The 21,709-nt window shown below is 44.7% G+C and overlaps 1 protein-coding gene across 1 annotated transcript in view; it reads right to left on the reverse strand.

Annotated features, from left to right (window-relative positions):
• Nucleotides 1–21,709, reverse strand: part of LOC120064806 (receptor-type tyrosine-protein phosphatase gamma-like) — a 178,832-nt gene that overhangs the window by 64,560 nt on the left and 92,563 nt on the right. The window contains exon 4 of the mRNA XM_039015404.1: nucleotides 5,067–5,215. Within this exon, the coding sequence (XP_038871332.1) occupies nucleotides 5,067–5,215 (149 nt within the window). The remainder of the gene's footprint in view (nucleotides 1–5,066; nucleotides 5,216–21,709) is intronic.

Genomic DNA, 21,709 nt, shown 5'->3' on the forward strand with positions numbered 1-21,709 from the left:
AGCATTAGCCTCACCCAGTATAAATACAGTAAAGTACACACACTAAAGTAGAGGTCGAACGATTATGATTTTTCAACGCCGATACCGATACCGATTATTGGAGGACCAAAAAAAGCCGATACCGATTAATCGGCCGATTTAAAACATTTTTTTTGTAATAATGACAACAATACTGAATGAACACTTATTTTAACTTAATATAATACATCAATAAAATGAATTTAGCCTCAAATAAATAATGAAACATGTTCAATTTGGTTTAAATAATGCAAAAACAAAGTGTTGGAGAAGAAAGTAAAAGCGCAATATGTGCCATGTAAGAAAGCTAACGTTTAAGTTCCTTGCTCAGAACATATGAAAGCTGGTGGTTCCTTTTAACATGAGTCTTCAATATTCCCAGGTAAGAAGTTTTAGGTTGTAGTTATTATAGGAATTATAGGACTATTTCTCTCTATACGATTTGTATTTCATATACCTTTGACTATTGATGTTCTTATAGGCACTTTAGTATTGCCAGTGTAGCTTCCATCCCTCTCCTAGATCCTACCTGGGCTCGAACCAGGAACACAACGACAACAGCCACCCTCGAAGCAGCGTTACCCATGCAGAGCAAGGGGAATAACTACTCCAAGTCTCAGAGCGAGTGACGTTTGAAACGCTATTAGCGCGCACCCCGCTAACTAGCTAGCCATTTCACATCGGTTACTCCAGCCTAATCTCGGGAGTTGATAGGCTTGAAGCACAGCGAAGAGCTTCTGGCAAAACGCAGGAAAGTGCTGTTTGAATGAATGCTTTCGAGCATGCTGATGCCTACCACTGCTCAGTCAGACTGCTCTATCAAATCATAGACTTAGTTATAACATAATAACACACAGAAATACGAGCCTTAGGTCATTAATATGGTCGAATCCGGAAACTATCATCTCGAAAACAAGACGTTTATTCTTTCAGTGAAATACGGAACCGTTCCGTATTTCATCTAACGGGTGGCATCCATAAGTCTAAATATTCCTGTTACATTGCACAACCTTCAATGTTATGTCATAATTACGTAAAATTCTGGCAAATTAGGCAGCCCAAACTGTTGCATGTGCAATGAACGCAAGAGAAGTGACACAATTTCACCTTGTTAATATTGCCTGCTAACCTGGATTTCTTTTAGCTAAATATGCAGGTTTAAAAATATATACTTCTGTGTATTGATTTAAAGAAAGGCATTGATGTTTATGGTTAGGTACACATTGGAGCAACGATACGCACCGCATCGATTATATGCAACGCAGGACACGCTAGATAAACTAGTAATATCATCAACCATGTGAAGTTAACTAGTGATTATGATTGATTGATTGATTTTTTATAAGATAAGTTTAATGCTAGCTAGCAACTTACCTTGGCTTCTACTGCATTTGCGTAACAGGCAGGCTCCTCGTGGAGTGCAATGTAATCAGGTGGTTAGAGCGTTGGACTAGTTAACTGTAAGGTTGCAAGATTGAATCCCCCGAGCTGACAAGGTAAAAATCTGTCGTTCTGCCCCTGAACGAGGCAGTTAACCCACCGTTCCTAGGCAGTCATTGAAAATAAGAATGTGTTCTTAACTGACTTGACTAGTTAAATAAAGATTAAATAAAGGTGTAAAAAAATAATAATCGGCCAAATCGGTGTCCAAAAATACAGATTTCCGATTGTTATGAAAACTTGAAATCGGCCCTAATTAATCGGCCATTCCGATTAAATCGGCCGACCTTTACACTAAAGGGTAACAAAAATATGTTTTGAGCAAAAGAGTGTTTTTAGACACAACTGCGCAAAATTGTGTTTTTTGACACAACTGCAAACTGCAAGGAGTAGGGTTTGATGGGAAGTCGTGATGTCATCGGCCTTCCCCCTTGCTTGAAAACAACCATACTGTGAAATAGGAACTAGCGTCAAACACCTAGGATCCTGTAACCAGTCAAATATTTGAACAGAAATGAATAGCATAAATCCCTTTACCTTTTCTTCTCCTGCTTCCTTTCCTTCCTCCCCCTTAACTACCCACTAACCAGACAAACCTTTCATCAAAGTTAATTACACATCTGTAATTACCACCACAAAAGGTAACGGCAGCACTATCAAATGCAGCCATATGTACAACAGCTAATACATTTAGAGTTTAGTCATTTAGCACACACTCTTATCCAGAGCGACTTACAGTACTTACAGGCTTTAGTGAGTGTGCATTTTCATACCTTTTTTCATACTGGCCCCTTGTGGGAATCAAACCCACAGCCCTGGTATTGCAAGTGCCATGCTCTATCAACTGAGCCATACTGAGAACTGCTTTCAATTAGAATGGCTGCATATCATCCATCCAGTGCCCTTTAACGGTTCATTGGTCACAGAAAGATGTGAGGAGACAAAATGGTGATCGTAATTATACAAGCATTCAGAATCAGAAACATGTAGGGAAGAAAAGCTCTATAAGAAAAGAGCTAACGCTACAAAGACAGACAAGGAAGGAAGGTTTTATGTGAGAAGCTTAATGAATACGGGCCCTGACTGCCAGAGGGAAGGCTTTATAAGAACAGTGCTAGGCTAGAAAGAAACCTAGCTGGAAAGAATTCCCAGGTCTATGAGACATGGGAGAGAAAAGCAGCACATGGAGAGCTCTCCCTTCTATTTCACTTGTATGCAAAGGATTCAAAAACAGGTGGCTGATTCAACATTGTAGACATAATGCTAGCGCAGAGTTAAGTGCTTTAGGTGCTGGAAAGTTCACTGTGTTGACATGCTGAAAGTGTCTCTCCACTTCTGACTCCTGACTCAGTGTGAATGATTAATCTGCCATCAGGGTGAGAATTTATCTGCATCGCAAAGGACAGCCACAATAGGCAATCAATGTGTGTCTCTCTCTTGCTTTCTCCGTATCGGCCACAGTCTTTCTGTCACTCTCTATTTGCACATCTCTCAAATAAGACAATTACGGTCATCCACTCAGCATGAGGCCTACATGGTTATACTCACCCCGTTGAGTTGCAGTAACCTCCTGTACTCTAGGTTCACAGCCTGCACTGACACATCCTTCTTTTTTGGGATCAGTGTATCAGTCTCAACCATAAACACCCTCAGTCTCGCCCCCTATACTCTGTGTCCATATGATCTAACACCTACAGCCCTCTATCCTCTGTGTCCATATGATCTAACACCTACACCCCCTATCCTCTGTGTCCATATGATCTAACACCTACAGCCCCCTATCCTCTGTGTCCATATGATCTAACCCCTACAGCCCTCAGCCTCTGTGTCCATATGATCTAACACCTACAGCCCCCTATCCTCTGTGTCCATATGATCTAACCCCTACAGCCCCAGCCTCTGTGTCCATATGATCTAACCCCTACAGCCCCCTATCCTCTGTGTCCATATGATCTAACACCTACAGCCCCCTATCCTCTGTGTCCATATGATCTAACACCTACAGCCCCCTATCCTCTGTGTCCATATGATCTAACCCCTACAGCCCTCAGCCTCTGTGTCCATATGATCTAACACCTACAGCCCCCTATCCTCTGTGTCCATATGATCTAACCCCTACAGCCCCCAGCCTCTGTGTCCATATGATCTAACACCTACAGCCCCCTATCCTCTGGGTCCATGTGATCTAACACCTACAGCCCCCTATCCTCTGTGTCCATATGATCTAACCCCTACAGCCCTCAGCCTCTGTGTCCATATGATCTAACCCCTACACCCCCTATCCTCTGTGTCCATATGATCTAACACCTACAGCCCCCTATCCTCTGTGTCCATATGATCTAACCCCTACACCCCCTATCCTCTGTGTCCATATGATCTAACCCCTACAGCCCCCTATCCTCTGTGTCCATATGATCTAACACCTACACCCCCTATCCTCTGTGTCCATATGATCTAACCCCTACACCCCCTATCCTCTGTGTCCATATGATCTAACCCCTACACCCCCTATCCTCTGTGTCCATATGATCTAACCCCTACAGCCCCCTATCCTCTGTGTCCATATGATCTAACCCCTACAGCCCCCTATCCTCTGTGTCCATATGATCTAACCCCTACACCCCCCTATCCTCTGTGTCCATATGATCTAACCCCTACAGCCCTCAGCCTCTGTGTCCATATGATCTAACCCCTACAGCCCTCAGCCTCTGTGTCCATATGATCTAACACCTACAGCCCCCTATCCTCTGTGTCCATATGATCTAACCCCTACAGCCCCCTATCCTCTGTGTCCATATGATCTAACCCCTACAGCCCTCAGCCTCTGTGTCCATATGATCTAACCCCTACAGCCCTCAGCCTCTGTGTCCATATGATCTAACCCCTACAGCCCCCTATCCTCTGTGTCCATATGATCTAACCCCTACAGCCCCCTATCCTCTGTGTCCATATGATCTAACCCCTACAGCCCCCAGCCTCTGTGTCCATATGATCTAACCCCTACAGCCCCCTATCCTCTGTGTCCATATGATCTAACCCCTACAGCCCCCTATCCTCTGTGTCCATATGATCTAACCCCTACACCCCCTATCCTCTGTGTCCATATGATCTAACCCCTACAGCCCTCAGCCTCTGTGTCCATATGATCTAACCCCTACAGCCCTCAGCCTCTGTGTCCATATGATCTAACCCCTACACCCCCTATCCTCTGTGTCCATATGATCTAACCCCTACACCCCCTGTCCTCTGTGTCCATATGATCTAACCCCTACACCCCCTATCCTCTGTGTCCATATGATCTAACCCCTACACCCCCTATCCTCTGTGTCCATATGATCTAACCCCTACACCCCCTGTCCTCTGTGTCCATATGATCTAACCCCTACACCCCCTATCCTCTGTGTCCATATGATCTAACCCCTACACCCCCTGTCCTCTGTGTCCATATGATCTAACCCCTACACCCCCTATCCTCTGTGTCCATATGATCTAACCCCTACACCCCCTATCCTCTGTGTCCATATGATCTAACCCCTACACCCCCTGTCCTCTGTGTCCATATGATCTAACCCCTACACCCCCTGTCCTCTGTGGCCAACTAATCTTACCTCCACAGGGAACTTCCTGTCGTTGATGCTGTGTTCTGACCCTGCTGATCCGTTACTCTGACCCCAATGGAACTCAATCTTCTCCGCCTTGAAGCGTCCAGGCAGTCCTGCCCCCCGTACAAAGTAGTCATCCTTCAGCAGCACGGCCACTGGGGAGAGATGGGAAAGTGAATACAAATGAGCATAGGGAATATTAGTTGAGAAACAGGCGTGACTCTCACTCACAATTAAAAGCTGATGTTTTATTTTTCGTCAATCAAAAGCATAACAATTCTGCCATCAATAGCTTTCATCAGATAGATAGATAGATAGATAGATAGATAGATAGATAGATAGATAGATAGATAGATAGATAGATAGATAGATAGATAGATAGATAGATAGATAGATGGAGAGGAAGATAATACAATGAAGATAAGGGTAGAAGATAAGAGTAGAGGGAAAGCAGATAGTCAGTAAGGGGAGGGATAACTTCATTAGTTATCTGGAAAGTGTCTTACGTCAATCTGTGACTTACCTTTTCTCTGAGAATGTGCCTCTGTCCATTCTGGTTTTGTTGAGAACCGTTATGACTGAGACCAATGTAAAATGCACTTGATACCAGAACATCCTGTTTAATTTACTCCTAAATGAAAGTATTTGTCTACTGAAGCCTTTTGGAAGCTAGGGGACTCTGGGAGTGGGACACATAACAGCCTTCTTCTTTGCTGTCATCATTGGCCTAAAAAGTCCCTGATGACATGCTAATTCACAGATCTCTCAGTTAATACTTGGAGCGCCGAAACTCCATAACTGCTAGAATGGCCATGACGGTCATGCTGTTGATATTTCAATTGTGTAAATATTCGATAATAAACAATAAATTGCTAAATGAATGCCTTTATTATGTTAAAATAGGTCATAAGAAACCCCAGGACACCAAATGTAAATTGTAATCAGTCAGAAAATTTATTGATTGATCCAAAAGGGCATAGACTGCAAATACTAAGGTGGCTGAAGAAATTCGGCATGCCTCCCAGAGTCCTCTTCAAATACTACCACTGCACCATCGAGCGCATACTGACTGGTTGCATCACGGCCTGGTACGGAGCAACTCCGTCCACGACCTCAAGGCCCTTCAGAGGGTGTTGAAGACAGCCCAGTACATCACTAGGATCGTGTTCCCACCCATCCAGGAGATCTACTCGAAACAGTACCTGAGGAAGGCACGCAGCATAATCAAGGACCACACACACTACAGCCACGAGCTGTTCTCTCCCTAAAGTAGTCTGAGGGGTGACAATATTATCAATTGTCAAATAGTGACAGATGACCAGCGCAGGGTGTAATGACAAAGAAGGGAAAGGAGATCAAATAGTACTTGTTCCATATCATCCTACAGAGGTCCATGCAGGCCAGACATTTGATTGCTATACCCTATCAGAAAGAGCAGATTCTAACGTTTCTAATGACAACTCCACAAATGGCAGGGATGGTCTCTGTTTCAAAATATAACTTTTTCCTAGAATAACTGTGGCTCCCTGCATGTTCCTCATGTGAGTAGGTTACTGGTAACAATCAGCAATAGACATTTGGGATACATATGCTTTCTATTTTCTTCTGTTATATTCCATTATATTCTTACTGTAAAATATATGTGGACTGTGATAGGTGCAGGGCCTGGTTTATCTGCTAAATTAACACCTTCATTTCATTGGCATGACACAGCCATAGCCTTGGCTACTAAGCACAGATAAATACAACTCAAAACATGCTATTCTGTTCTTTTGAAATACATTGTCTTGTATCATGTTTTTTATGGTCTTCCTAAACAAAATATGAATGGATTTCTTAGTGATTCAGTATATTAACACTAGAAAGACAGACAGCATCATAATGACTGACTAACAACACATTTAAAATGTTTAATTACTCTACATTTATAAAGTCATATCCCCCTCATTCTTGACTTTTCCTAAATAAGTCTATATAACACACTGCTGTTGTTAGAATCTTAATATCACAAACAGAACTGGAGTTATAACCAGTTTAAGGATGGCATGTCATTTTATGAATGTTTTTCCCTGCTGACCCTTCTCCCAACAGATTGGCCTACTCCGCTCCTTCTCTCAATAGTTGAAGGTGTCGTGCCCAGTTGATAATCACCCTGATAACTGCCTCGAAACTGAACATTCTGAAATTTCCCACATATAACAACGGATTAAATCAATTAAATATAGTATGATGGGGGAGAATGGGTGAGTTGAGCAAGAGGAAGCGAACAATGCATAATTATGTGACCACCAATTGTGAATGAAGAGCAGGGCGGGCTATTCTATTGTATTCATCTATTGTAATTATAATCTCAAAACGGTGTCCACTGAATCCGTTTAAGAATCTGACTTTAATGTAACAAAATGTAGAAAAAGTCAAGGGGTCTGAATACGTTCCGAATGCACTGTATATGAGGGCCAAGGCAGCAGCAAAGATTCCACGTGAGCCGTTGCGTGAGCCAAATTGTGCACAGCCCACAGGGAGGAGAAACTGCCCTCAGAACAGAACCCATGACACCAGTTTCAGGTGCAAGCAAATTGTTGTGGGAAGTGATTAATTCCACAGCTAAAGGACTCCTGATATCTCCAGGAGTGCTAGCTAAGTGCTGCCTGTTTATCTCCAGGAGTGCTAGCTAAGTGCTGCCTGTTTTCCCAGTAGCCTACTTGGTGTGTGAACTGCTGACTGCTCATAATTTGCAGATAGTTGTTGACACAACCAGGATCAAGGGGCAGGGCAATTTGTGACTTGTTTTGGTAATCAGTGGCTGTATTTGGGGGGGGGGGAGTGGTTTCACCTCTCCTAAGCAATCAGCAATTAGTACAGGGATGTGTGCTCTCCACCTCTGCTAGGCAATTAGCAATGATTTTTTGTTCTTCAGTCTCCCCTGGTTTCTCAGTGGCAGCTGTAAGTGGCGGTCGTGTTAGTGGCAGTTTTGTCGCAAAACAAAGACCGTCGCCAAAACAAAGACCGTTCTGCGGAGTTGTTCTGCCGAGTTGTTCGAGGAAGGAAAGAGAGGAAGGCTCACACTACTCTCTCACTTGAGTATCTTACCTAGTTATTTTTGCTGCTTTGTCAACTATGTGTGTGTGTTTTCTATATCAGTTCGCACCTCTCCCTATAGGCTTTACAGACGCTCCCGACCCCTTGGCTGCAACCCTTCTAATTTAGTGTACCCTGCACGCACAACTCATGTGGAATTCTGGGTCTCTGGCAGCGTTTGGAACTGCCGATCTACGGTCAAGAACGCTGAGTTCATCCCAGCCTATGCTAACCATCAGTCCCTTGACTTTTTGCCACGGACGGAGACATGGATCACCCCAGAGAACACTGCTACTCCAGTTGCTCTTTCTTCATCTGACTATGTTGTCTCTCATAGTCCGAAAGCATCTGTTCGTCGCAGTAGTGGCACAGGTCTACTCATTTCTCCTAAGTGGAGATTTTCTCTTTTCTCCCAACTGTCCATCTCCTCATTTGAATTCCATGCTGTCACTGTCACTTGTCCACCCAAGGTTAACATTACTGTCATCTATCGCCTACCAAGTGCTCTTGGAGAGTTCCTCAATGAGCTTGACACCTTGATGAGTTCATTTCCTGACGATGGCTCACCGCCCTTCGTACTTGGCGACTTCAACCTCCTGACGTTTGCCTTTGATTCACTTCTTTCCAACTCTCTTTCCCCTCCTTGCCTTTTTGACCTCACCCTTTCCCAATCCCCTCCAACTCACAAGGCAGGCAATACGCTTGACCTCATCTTTACTAGAGGCTGCTCGCCTACTAATCTCACTGCAACCCCCTCCAAGTATCTGACAACTACTTTGTTTCCTTTTATGTCTCCTTTTCCTCCAACCCCAGCCTCTCAGCTCCTAGCCAGATGGTCATGCGCCATCGCAATCTTCGCTCTCTCTCCCACTACTTTCTCCTCTTCTATCCTATCATCTCTCCCTTCCGCTAAATCCTTCTCCCATCTGTCTCATGATTCTGCCTCTTTTGACCCTACTCTCTGCCCTTTCCGCATCCTATGACTTGCACTGTCCCCTTTCCTCCCGCCCGGCTAGGCCCTCCTCTCCTTCTCCGTGGCTGAATGACTCATTGCGAGCTTACAGAACAGGGTTGCGGGCACCTGAGTGAAATGAAGGAAAACAAAACTTATTGAGGACCTATCATCCTTTCACTCCCTCCTCTCTATTTTCTCTTCTTCTATATCTGCTGCTAAAGCCACTTTCTACCACTCTAAATGTCAAGCTTGTGCCTCTAACCGCAGGAAACTGTTTTCCACCTTCTCCTCCTTCCTTAATTATCAACCCCTCCCCCTTCCTCCTCTGCGGACGACTTTGTCAACCACATTAAAGGTTGAGAACATCCGCTACTCATTCACTCAGCCTATTGAGTCCACTAGTCTCAGTCACACATAACTACCCTACGCCTTGACCTCTTTCACCACCTCAAGCTCAACCTCGAGAAGACGGAACTGCTCTTCCTCCTGGGGAAGGCCTGCCCACTCAAAGACCTCTCCATCACAACTCCACAGTGTCACCCTCCTAGAGTGCAAAGAACCTTGGTGTGACCCTGGACAACACCTTGTCGTTCTCTGAAAACAGCAAAGTAGTGACCCACTCCTGCAGGTTCATGTTCTACAACATCCGTAGAGTACGACCCTACCTCACACAGGAAGCGGCACAGGTCCTATTCCAGTAGTCCCGTCTGGACAACTGCAACAACTGTTGGCTTTGCTCCCTGCTTGTTCCATCAAACCCCTGCAACTTATCAAGAATGCACCCGCCTGGTTTTCAACCTTCCCAAGTTCTCTAATGTTACCTCACTCCTCCATAACTTCAGGGTATGGTCAAACCCTACCCCCAACCCGCGCACTCCGTTTTGCTACCTCTGGTCTCTTGGCCCTCCCACCCCTATGGGAGGGCAGCTCCCGCTCAGCCCAGTCCAAGCTCGTCTCTGTCCTGGCACCCCAATGGTGGAACCATCTTCCCTCTGAAGCTAGGACAGCAGAGTTCCTGCCCATCTTCTGAAAACATCTGAAACCCTACCTCTTCAAACAGTATCTTAAATAATCCTCCTCCTCACTTTGATCCCCCCTTATAGCTCTGACTCTACTCACAGCTATGTTAGAGGAAAAATTTACTTTCTAGGCCTGTGATACGTAGTTGTCCTACCAAGATGAATGCACTAACTGTAAGTCACTCTGTATAAGAGTGTCTGCTAAATGACTAAAATGTAAAGTGATGCAATCAAGTGAAAGTGACAAAGAGTTATGGCGACTGGGGATAACAACTAAATGAGATCGAACTGTTGCTTGAAAACTTACACCATAAAAGCACGAGCAAGGCCACAAATAATGTGTCCAATAACTGACAATAGATTATTATTGACCGTTGTTACAGTGGGGCAAAAAAGTATTTAGTCAGCCACCAATTGTGCAAGTTCTCCCACTTAAAAAGATGAGAGGCCTGTAATTTATCATAGTTACGTACACTTCAACTATGACAGACAAAATGAGAAAAAAAAAATCCAGAAAATCACATTGTAGGATTTTTTATGAATTTATTTGCAAATTATGGTGGAAAATAAGTATTTGGTCAATAACAAAAGTGTATCTCAATACTTTGTTATATACCCTTTGTTGGCAATGACAGAGGTCAAACGTTTTCTGTAAGTCTTCACAATGTTTTCACACACTGTTGCTGGTATTTTGGCCCATTCCTCCATGCAGATCTCCTCTAGAGCAGTGATGTTTTGGGGCTGTTGCTGGGCAACACGGACTTTCAACTCCCTCCAAAGATTTTCTATGGGGTTGAGATCTGGAGACTGTCTAGGCCATTCCAGGACCTTGAAATGCTTCTTACGAAGCCACTCCTTCGTTGCCCGGGCGGTGTGTTTGGGATCATTGTCATGCTGAAAGACCCAGCCACGTTTCATCTTCAATGCCCTTGCTGATGGTAGGCTTTGTTACTTTGGTCCCAGCTCTCTGCAGGTCATTCACTAGGTCCCCCCGTGTGGTTCTGGGATTTTTGCTCACCGTTCTTGTGATCATTTTGACCCCACGGGGTGAGATCTTGCGTGGAGCCCCAGATCGAGGGAGATTATCAGTGGTCTTGTATGTCTTCCATTTCCTAATAATTGCATTCCACAGTTGATTTCTTCAAACCAAGCTGCTTACCTATTGCAGATTCAGTCTTCCCAACCTGGTGCAGGTCTACAATTGTTTCTGGTGTCCTTTGACAGCTCTTTGGTCTTGGCCATAGTGGAGTTTGGAGTGTGACTGTTTGAGGTTGTGGACAGGTGTCTTTTATACTGATAACAAGTTCAAACAGGTGCCATTAATACAGGTAACGAGTGGAGGACAGAGGAGCCTCTTAAAGAAGAAGTTACAGGTCTGTGAGATCCAGAAATCTTGCTTGTTTGTAGGTGACCAAATACTTATTTTCCACCATAATTTGCAAATAAATGCATTAAAAATCCTACAATGTGATTTTCTGGATTTTCTTTTCTCATTTTGTCTGTCATAGTTGAAGTGTACTTATGATGAAAATTACAGGCCTCTCTCATCTTTTTAAGTGGGAGAACAAACACAATTGGTATTTGTATTTGTCAAAAAAATACGATTTTATTGTTTTCCAATGCTTTGTTTTCATATTTGAAATAAAGGCACTCCATAAACAGCATTTATTTAACATTTTACATTCAGTTTAGGGTTTACTTATAGCTTTCAATAACAAACTAATGATAATGTAATTATGTTCCTTCAAATATTTACATTTCGTATTCTAATGTTACCTAAGACCTTCATAAACACATCCAAATGACATTGGTACGAAGGGGGGTACAACGAGGCCAGGCTTTTCAATGGATTTATTAGACTGGTGGCTATTGGTACTCCACAAGGCCCAGCTGTTCTACTGATGAATATCCATATGGTCATTATGACAGTCATGGCACTTTGAGGATGAAATGCTCAGAAAGTTTGGTGTTTTATGATCTCAAAGTACTGCTCAACTCTTCAACTAGAAACCCTCAGTTGAACATGAAATCTTTGACCACTCACAGTGACACATTGAGATTGTCCCAGCATCTTAAGGATAAGGGCACCGCTCTATGACCTCCCCACGACGTCATTTCCTCCATGCACTTCTTTCTCCATGCACTTCTTTCTCCATGCACTCCTTTCACAAACTCGGACACCTCCTGAGCCTCGACCTGTTGTTTCCAATTTTTTTGGTTGATTTATTTTATTTTGTTCATAAGTGCTTGTGTTAACACTTGCTACCAACTAGCCAGATAGCTAGCTATGTAGCTAGCAATGTTTCAATGGAGCCTGCTTCGCCTGGAATAGCTAACCAACGTTTCCAACGTTTCCTGTAAAAGCTGTGTTTATTACGATCAGTCAACCTACCAGGGTAATTATAAACACAGGAATGAAATAATCAACATGTATTAATTACATCTTTACTAATGCTGCAGAAATTAGCTTGAAAGCAGTATCCAAATCCATTGGATGTAGTGATCACAATAGTGTAGCTATATCTAGGAAAAGCACATTTCAAAAAGCTGGGTCTAATATAGTGTATAAGATGTAATACAATAACTTTTGTAGTGATTCCTATGTTGTTGATGTAAATAATATTTGTTGGTCTGTGGTGTGCAATGAGGAGCAACTATATGCTGCACTTGACACATTTATGAAATTGCTTATTCTAATTAAATGACTGCAAAAACAGTTACATTCCCGTGGATTGATGAAAAATTGAATAAATGTATGGTTCAGAGGGATGAGGCAAAAGGAATGGCTAATTATTCTGGCTGCACAACCGATTGGCAAACGTATTGAAAATTGAGAAATCATGTGACTAAACTGAAAAATATGAATAAACTATACTATGAAACAAAGAAAAATGACAAAGAATGATAGTAAAAAGCTTTGGAACACCTTAACTAATGGCTCATTCATCACAAAACCGATTGATATTGCCAATTACTTTAATGATTTTTTTCATTGGCAAGATTAGCAAACTTGGGTATGACATGCCAGCAACAAACGCTGGCACTACACATCCAAGTATAACTGATCAAATTATGAAAGACAAGAATTGTCATTTTGAATTCCATAAGTGAGTGTGGAAGAAGTTAAAAAATGATTGTGTCTATCAACAATGACAAGCCACAGGGGTCCGGTTGCAAAATGACTGAGGATAATAGAGGACGATATTGCCACTCCTATTGCCATATATTCACATACCAATCAGCCTGTTACCAACCTTTAGTAAACGTTTGGAAAAAATGGTGTTTGACCAGATACAATGTAGTAGTATAGTTTCTTCTTTTTTACTGTAAACAAATTGACAGACTATCAGCATGATTATAGGGAAGGATGGCTCCGGAGCAGAAGGCAGACGTTTTACGTGCCCCCAACCTATTTTATTGTTCGTTGATCTGCGTTGTTCATAACTTATTTTTTACTATTTTTGTACATAATGTTGCCGCTACCGTCTCTTATGACCGAAAATAACTTCTAGACATCAGGACTGCGATTACTCACCACGGACAAGCAGAATCCTTTTTCTTCTTTCACGACTCTGACGGATATACGGCTCCCTCGGGAACAGGCCCCGACCCCAGTGATCTGCATTGCCAGCAGCTCTTCGCAATGCTTGAAGCACAGCGCTGTTTATGACTTCAAGCCTATCAACTCCCGAGATTAGGCTGGCAATACTAGTGCCTATAAGAACATCCAATAGTCAAATGTATATGAAATACAAATGGTTTACAGAGAAATAGACGTATAAATTCATATAATAACTATAACCTAAAACTTCTTAACTGGGAATATTGAAGACTCATGTTAAAAGGAACTACCAGCTTTCATATGTTCTGAGCAAGGAACTTAAACGTTAGCTTTTTTACATGGCACATATTGCAATTTGACTTTCTTCTCCAACACTGTGTTTTTGCATTATTTAAACCAAATTGAACATGTTTCATTATTTATTTGAGACTAAATGTATTTTATTTTTGTATTACATTTGTCACGCTCGTCGTCCTCCTCGTCTGAGGAGGAGTAGTTGGAAGGATCGGAGGACCAAAATGCAGCGTGGTATGTGTTCATCATGAATTTAATAAACAGAGAACACTGAACAAACTATACAAAACAATAAACGAACAACGAACGTGAAGCTATATAAGAAATGTGCTGACACAAGCAACTAACATAGACAATCACCCACAACCCACAATGACAAAACAGGCTACCTAAATATGGTTCCCAATCAGAGACAATGACTAACACCTGCCTCTGATTGAGAACCATATCAGGCCAAACACAGAAACAGACAAACTAGACATACAACATAGAATGCCCACTCAGATCACACCCTGACCAAACAAAACATAGAAACATACAAAGCAAACTATGGTCAGGGCGTGACAACATTAAGTTAAAATAAGTGTTCATTCAGTATTGTTGTAATTGTCATTAGTACAAATATATATATATATATATATATATATATAAATAAATAAAATCGGAAGATTAATCGGTATCGACTTTTTGGTCCTCCAATAATCAGTATCGGTATCGGCGTTGAAAAATCATAATCGGTCGACCTCTAGTACATACCCCAACCAGAAGCTATGGATTACAGGCAGTATCCGCACTGATCTAAAGGCTACAGCTGCTGCTTTCAAGGAGCGGGACTCTAGCCCGGAAGCTTATAAGAAATCCCGCTAAGGCCTCCGACGAACCATCAAACAGGCAAAGCTTCAATACAGGACTAAGAGTGAGTCGTACTACACCGGCTCTGACACTCGTCAGATGTGGCAGGGCCTGCAAACCATTACAGAATACAAAGGGAAGCACAGCCGAGAGCTGCCCAGTGACACGAGCCTACCGGACGAGCTAACCAACTTCTATGCTCGCTTCGAGGCAAATAACACTAAAACATGCATGAGAGCACCAGCTGTACCAGAATAATGTGTGATCACGCTCCCCACAGCCAATGTGAGCAAGACCTTTAGACAGATAAACATTCACAAGGCCGTAGGGCCAGACGGATTACAAGGACGTGTACTGCGAGCATGCGCTGACCAATTAGCAAATGTCTTCACTGACATTTTCAACCTCTCCCTGTCTGTGATACCAACATGTTAAGCAGACCATCATAGTGCCTGTACCCAAGAACACTAAGGTAACCTGCCTAAATGACTACCAACCCGTAGCACTCACGTCTGTAGCCATGAAGTGCTTTGAAAGGCTGGTCATGGCTCACATCAACACCATTATCCAAGAAACCCTAGACCCACTCCAATTTGCATACTTCCACAACAAATCCACAGATGATGCAGTCTCTATTGCACTCCACACTGCCCTTTCCCACCTGGACAAAAGGAACACCTATGTGAGAATGCTATTCATTGACTCCAGCTCAGCGTTCAACACCATAGTGCCCTCAAAGCTCATCAATAAGCTAAGGACACTGGGACTAAACACCTCCCTCTGCAACTGGATCCTGAGCTTCCCCAGGTGGTAAGGGTAGGTAACATATCCGCCACGCTGATCCTCAACACAGGGGCCCCTCAGGGGTGCGTGCTCAGCCCCTTCCTGTACTCCCTGTTCACTCATGATTGCACGGCCAGGCACGACTCCAACACCATCATTAAATTTGCCGATGACACCACTGGTAGGCCTGATCACCGACAACAACGAGAGAGCCTATAGGGAGGAGGTCAGAGACCTAGCCGTGTGGTGCCAGGGCAACAACCTCTCCCTCAACGTGATCAAGACAAAGGAGATGATTGTGGACTACAGGAAAAAGAGGACCGAGCACGCCCCCATTCTCATCGAAAGGGCTGCAGTGGAGCAGGTTGAGAGCTTCAAGTTTCTTGCTGTCCACATCACCAACAAACTAACATAGTCCAAGCACACCATGACAGTCGTGAAGCGGGCAAGACAAAACCTATTCCCCCTCAGGAGACAGAAAAGATTTGGCATGGGTCCTCAGATCCTCAAAAGGTTGTACAACTGCACCATCGAGGGCATCCTGACTGGTTGCATCACTGCCTGGTATGGCAACTGCTCGGCCTCGGAACGCAAGGCACTACAGAGGGTAGTGCGAACGGCCCAGTACATCACTGGGGCCAAGCGTCCTGCCATTCAGGACCTCAATACCAGTCGGTGTCAGAGGAAGGCCCTAAAAATTGTCAAAGACTCCAGCCACCATAGTCATAGACTGTTCTCTCTGCTACCACACGGCAAGTGGTACCGGAGCGCCAAGTCTAGATCCAAGAGGCTTCTAAACAGCTTCTACCCCCAAGCCATAAGACGCCTGAACATCTAGTCAAATGGCAACCCAGACTATTCGCATTGCCTGCCTGCCCCCCCCCCCCCCCCCCCCCCCCCCCCCCCCCCCCCCCCACCCACCACTGCCACTCTCTGTTGTCATCTATGCATAGTCACATTAATTAACTCTACCTACATGTACATACTACCTCAACTAACCGGTGCCCCCACACATTGACTCTGTACCGGCACCCCCCTGTATATATTGTTATTTTTTACTGCTGCTCTTTAATTACTTGTTACTTTTCTCTTAATCTTATCCATATTTCATAAACTGCACTGTCCGTTAGGGGCTCGTAAGTAAGCATTTCACTGTAAGGTCTACCTACACCTGTTGTATTCGGCGCATGTGACTAATACAATTTGATTTGACATTCAACAAGCACCACACTTACACAAATTACCGATGATTGGCTGAGAGAAATGTAGGACTTCAGTTCGGCTTTTGACATTATTGATCATAGTCTGCTGATGGAAAAACTTGTGTTATGACTTTACAGCCCCTGCTATATTGTGGATAAAGAGTTAACTGTCTTCCAGAACACAGAGTTCTCCAACATAATCCAGCTACAATCAGGAATTTCCCAAGGCAGCTGTCTAGGCCCCTTACTTTTTTAAATCTTTACTAATGACATGCAACTGGCCTTGAGTAAAACCAGTGCGTCTATGTACGCAGATGACTCAACACTATACACGGCAGTTACTACAGCGAGTGAAATCACTGCAACACTTAACAAAGAGCTGCAGTTAGTTTCAGAATGGGTGGCAAGGAATAAGTTAGTCCTAAAATATTTCCAAAACTGAAAGAATTGTAAACTGTCATGTTCAAAACATACTGATAAAACAGTAGCTAAGATGGGCAGAAGTCTATCCATAATAAAGCGCTGCTCGGGCCTTTCTAAAAACACTAACAACAAGGCAGGGCACACAGGCTCTAGTTGTCGCATCAGATTTATAAAACAGATACAAATACAACTTTAACAGTGGGGACTATGGAGGCACAGACACACATGATAAGACACACTCGACACACACGTACACATGCATGTTGTATTGTAAATATGTGATAGTGGAGTAGTGGCCTGAGGGAACACACTAAATGTATTTGGTAAAGTGTATTGGGTACATTATGAAATGTAATGTCATATTTTAAATTGTATATAACTGCCTTAATGTTGCGGGACCCCAGGAGGAGGAGCTGCTGGCTTGGCAGGAACTAATGGGGATCCTTAATAAATACACAATTAAGCCAACAATTAACCCCTGCAACCTCCAGTAAACACGCTCTGTCAAGGAGATATCCGTGTTCGATCAAAGGGCTTGGACTAGCTTGCTGGCTACAGCCTTCCGTGGGCTTTCTACATTTAAATACATTATCAAACACAGTTTAATTAGCATTAATGGTTGACAACTTTTTTTCATCTTGAGGCAAGCAAGAGGAATTGCACATTTTAGAGACAAAACATGACTTTGCAGTTTGCTTTGAAGTTAGTTACATCTTGTCTTGTTGAAGAATTCCCCATTCAGGAGTTGGGAAATGTAATTACAAGTAAAGGCTTTGGCTGTGTGTGGTATAAACACTAAACACTGATGCTGGATTTCTAGTGTTTTCCCGGATGCCTACCCTCCTATTCACATCTGAAGTCCCGCTGAGTTTGTGTGTCACACAACATATGGGCCTGTATTCGAAGAGTGATGTGCTGATCTAGGATTAGTTATGCCTTTTAGATCATAATGAAAAAGATTATATGGACAGGGAGGTCGTGATCCTAGAACAGCACTCCTCCTACGCTGAGACGCTTTATCAATACAGGCCACGAAACTCCATCGTATGTGAACAACTCTGACATTTCCCCTCTCTGTCCGTGGCGTGGTAGCTAAGTGAGTGTGCTCTGTGCATGTTTCGATGAATCCATAACCCTTGAACATCTCTCCAGCTGATATTATTAGCCAGATTAGGCCCCTGATCCCCCTGACTGTTATAGGTGGATTAAGCCTAGCTGGGCCCTCCAGAAAAGATGCAGCTACAGCAAGGCTTCTTTTATTAACAAAGCCAACTGAGAAGGAGAGGAGAGGAGATGAGCATGAGGACAAACAAACCCAGAGTGACTGTAAAAAAACAGAGCTGTGGAAACAAGCAGTGTCACGGGAGTGAGGGAGAGAGGTGGGAGGAAAATGAGAGAAAGAGAGAGAGGGGAAAGAGAGAGGTAGACAGGACAAAAGACAGTGGAAGAGATGGACAGTATGAATGAGGGGAAAGAGAGTGAGAGAGATGGCTGTACATGTCTACCAGGCTAGGGTTTGTGAAAAGGCCCCAGATCCAGGAGATTTTCACAAGCTCCTTCAAGCACACTATAAACATACAACCACACAGCTGAAAACTGATCCACCTGCTATGGACAGTGTCATAGTCAACAGTCAACCAAACATACATACTCATGCAAAGAGACGCATACAGATGCACACAGAAGAGGAGATGAGAGTAGTGTTGCCACGATACCATCATTCTTACTTTGATACAAATACCAGATTTAGTATCACAATACTCAACACCATCACGGTACTTAATACCATCACAACACTCAATACCATCACGACACTCAATACCATCACGACACTCAACACCATCACGGTACTTAATTCCATCACGATACTCAATACCATCACGATACTCAATACCATCACGATACTCAATACCAAAACAAAAAATTCACAGAATGACACTTGATCCAGACAGAGTTCAATATCACTACATTTAAATGTTTTTTTTGAGACACCCATGTATGCAATAATTAATCAATTATACAATCAATTTTACTCAGCTTTTACCAATTTAACTACAAAATAACAATGTTCATCACTTATTTGAATGATAAACTGGGTAAATCCAGATGTAGCCTAGGTCTATTCCCAATTCCGGTGAATGCATATTATTCAATAGGAGTGTGTGCATGCATTGAGTTATTGAGCTTCTTTTAGCTGATTTCATGAGTAGTTAATTCAGCTGTAAGCTAACAAGGAAGGTTGGTCTACAATTAAAGCTGGAAGCTACTGATATTGTCTTGCATTGTAAAAGTGTTCTGGCCTCTATGGACATAGTTTTGCGAAATGTAATTTATAAATGTTTTTTTTATTTAACTAGGCAAGTCAGATAAGAACAAATTCTTATATACAATGACGGCCTACCCCGGACAACACTGGGCCAATTGTGCGCCGCCCTATGGGACTCCAAATCACAGCCGGTGGTGATTCAGCCTGGAATCAAACCAGGGTCTGTAGTGACGCCTCTAGCAGTAAGATGCTGTGCCACTCGGCAGCCCGATTGGTAATAAACAGTTAAACATTTCTACATGCCGTGTTGCATTATTCAAACTGTTCTGGAGCGGGTCGAGAGCTTCAAGTTCATTGGAGTCCACATCACTAAGGACTTACCATGGTCCACACATACGCGCATAGTCGTAAAGAGGACACGGCAGCGCCTCTTCCCCCTCAGGAGGCTGAAAAGATTTGACATGGGCCCTTGGATCCTCAAAAAGTTCTACAGCTGCACCATCGACAGCATCTTGACTGGCCGCTTGGTATGGCAAATGCACCACCCTTGACCTGTCACGATCGTGTGGAATGACGGACCAAGGCGCAGCGTGATTGGAGTTCCACATCTTTATTTTTTTGTGAAACTTAAAACAAACCAAGAAACAAACAACGACCGTGCAGTACTGAGGTGCAACATGCACTCACTCAAAAACAATATCCCACAAAGCAGGTGGGAACAGGGAACCCTTAAGGATGATCCTCAATTAGAGACAACGAACATCAGCTGCCTCTAATTGGGAACCATACCAAGAGCACCAACATAGAAATATATAACCTAGAACACCCCCTAGTCACGCCTTGACATACTACACCATAGAGAACCATATGGCCCTCTATGATAGTGGCGGTGGCGGCTCCGGTGCAGGTCGTAGCCCCCGCCCAGACCCCAGATCCGGCCATGGTGCCGGGCTTAACGCCGTGCCTGAGCTGGGCATCGGCACAAAGGAGGGCTCCGGCCATGGAGCTGGGTTGGACGCTGTGCCTGGACTGGGCACCGGAGCAGAGGAAGGCTCAGGCCTTGGAGCGGGACTGGACACCGTGCCTGGACTGGCCACTGGCGCAGAGAAAGGCTCCTGTCCTGGAGCTGGACGCCGTGCCTGGACTGGGCACCGGCGCAGAAGAAGACTCCGGCCATGGAGCAGGACTGGACACCGTGCCTGGACTGGGCATCGGTGCATAGGAAGGCTCCCGCCATGGAGCAGGACTGGGCACCGTGCCTGGACTGGCCAACGGCGCAGAGGAAGGCTCCTGCCCTGGAGCGGGACTGGACGCCGTGCCTGGACTGGACACCGGCGCAGTAGAAAGCTCCGGCCATGGAGCAGGACTGGACACCATCGCAGGAGGATCCGGACTGTGGACCGTCGCCGGAAGCACTGGACTGGGAGCCGTCGCCGGAAGCACTGGACTGGGAGCCGTCGCCGGAAGCACTGGACTGGGAGCCGTCGCCGGAAGCTCTGGACTGGGAGCCGTCGCCGGAAGCTCTGGACTGGGAGCCGTCGCCGGAAGCTCTGGACTGTGAATGTGCATTGGAGGCCTAGTGCGTGGAGCCGGTACAGGTGAGCACCGGACTGGTGACACGCACTTCAGGGCGAGTGCGGGGAGCAGGCACAGGACGTACTGGACTGGGGAGGCGCACTGGAGGCCTGATGCGTGGAGCTGACACCGGTTGCACCGGACTGGTGACACACACTTCAGGGCGAGTGCGGGGAGCAGGCACCTCACGTACCTGACTGGGGACACGCACTTCAGGCCAAGTGCGAGGAGGAGGCACAGGACGTACCGGACTGGGGACACGCACTTCAGGGTGAGTGCGAGGAGGAGACACAGGACGTACCGGACTGGGGAGGCGCACTGGAGGCCTGATGCGTGGAGCCGGTACAGGTGGCACTGGACTGGTGACACGCACTTCAGGGAGAGTGCGGGGAGCTGGCACAGGACGTACCGGACTGGGGAGACGCACTGGAGACCTGGTGCGTGGAGCCGGCACAGGTGGCACCGGACTGGTGACACGCACTTCAGGGCTAGTGCAGGAAGCTGGCACAGGACGTACCGGACTGGGGAGGCGCACTGGAGGCCAGAAGCGTGGAGCCGGCCCAGGTTGCACCAGACTGCTAACCGGATGTTGAGCAGAACACACTTGCACAACATATCTCTCATCTCTCTCTCTCCCAAC

Source organism: Salvelinus namaycush, chromosome 20 (genome assembly GCF_016432855.1).
Source record: "Salvelinus namaycush isolate Seneca chromosome 20, SaNama_1.0, whole genome shotgun sequence".
Taxonomy (NCBI): Eukaryota; Metazoa; Chordata; class Actinopteri; order Salmoniformes; family Salmonidae; genus Salvelinus; species Salvelinus namaycush.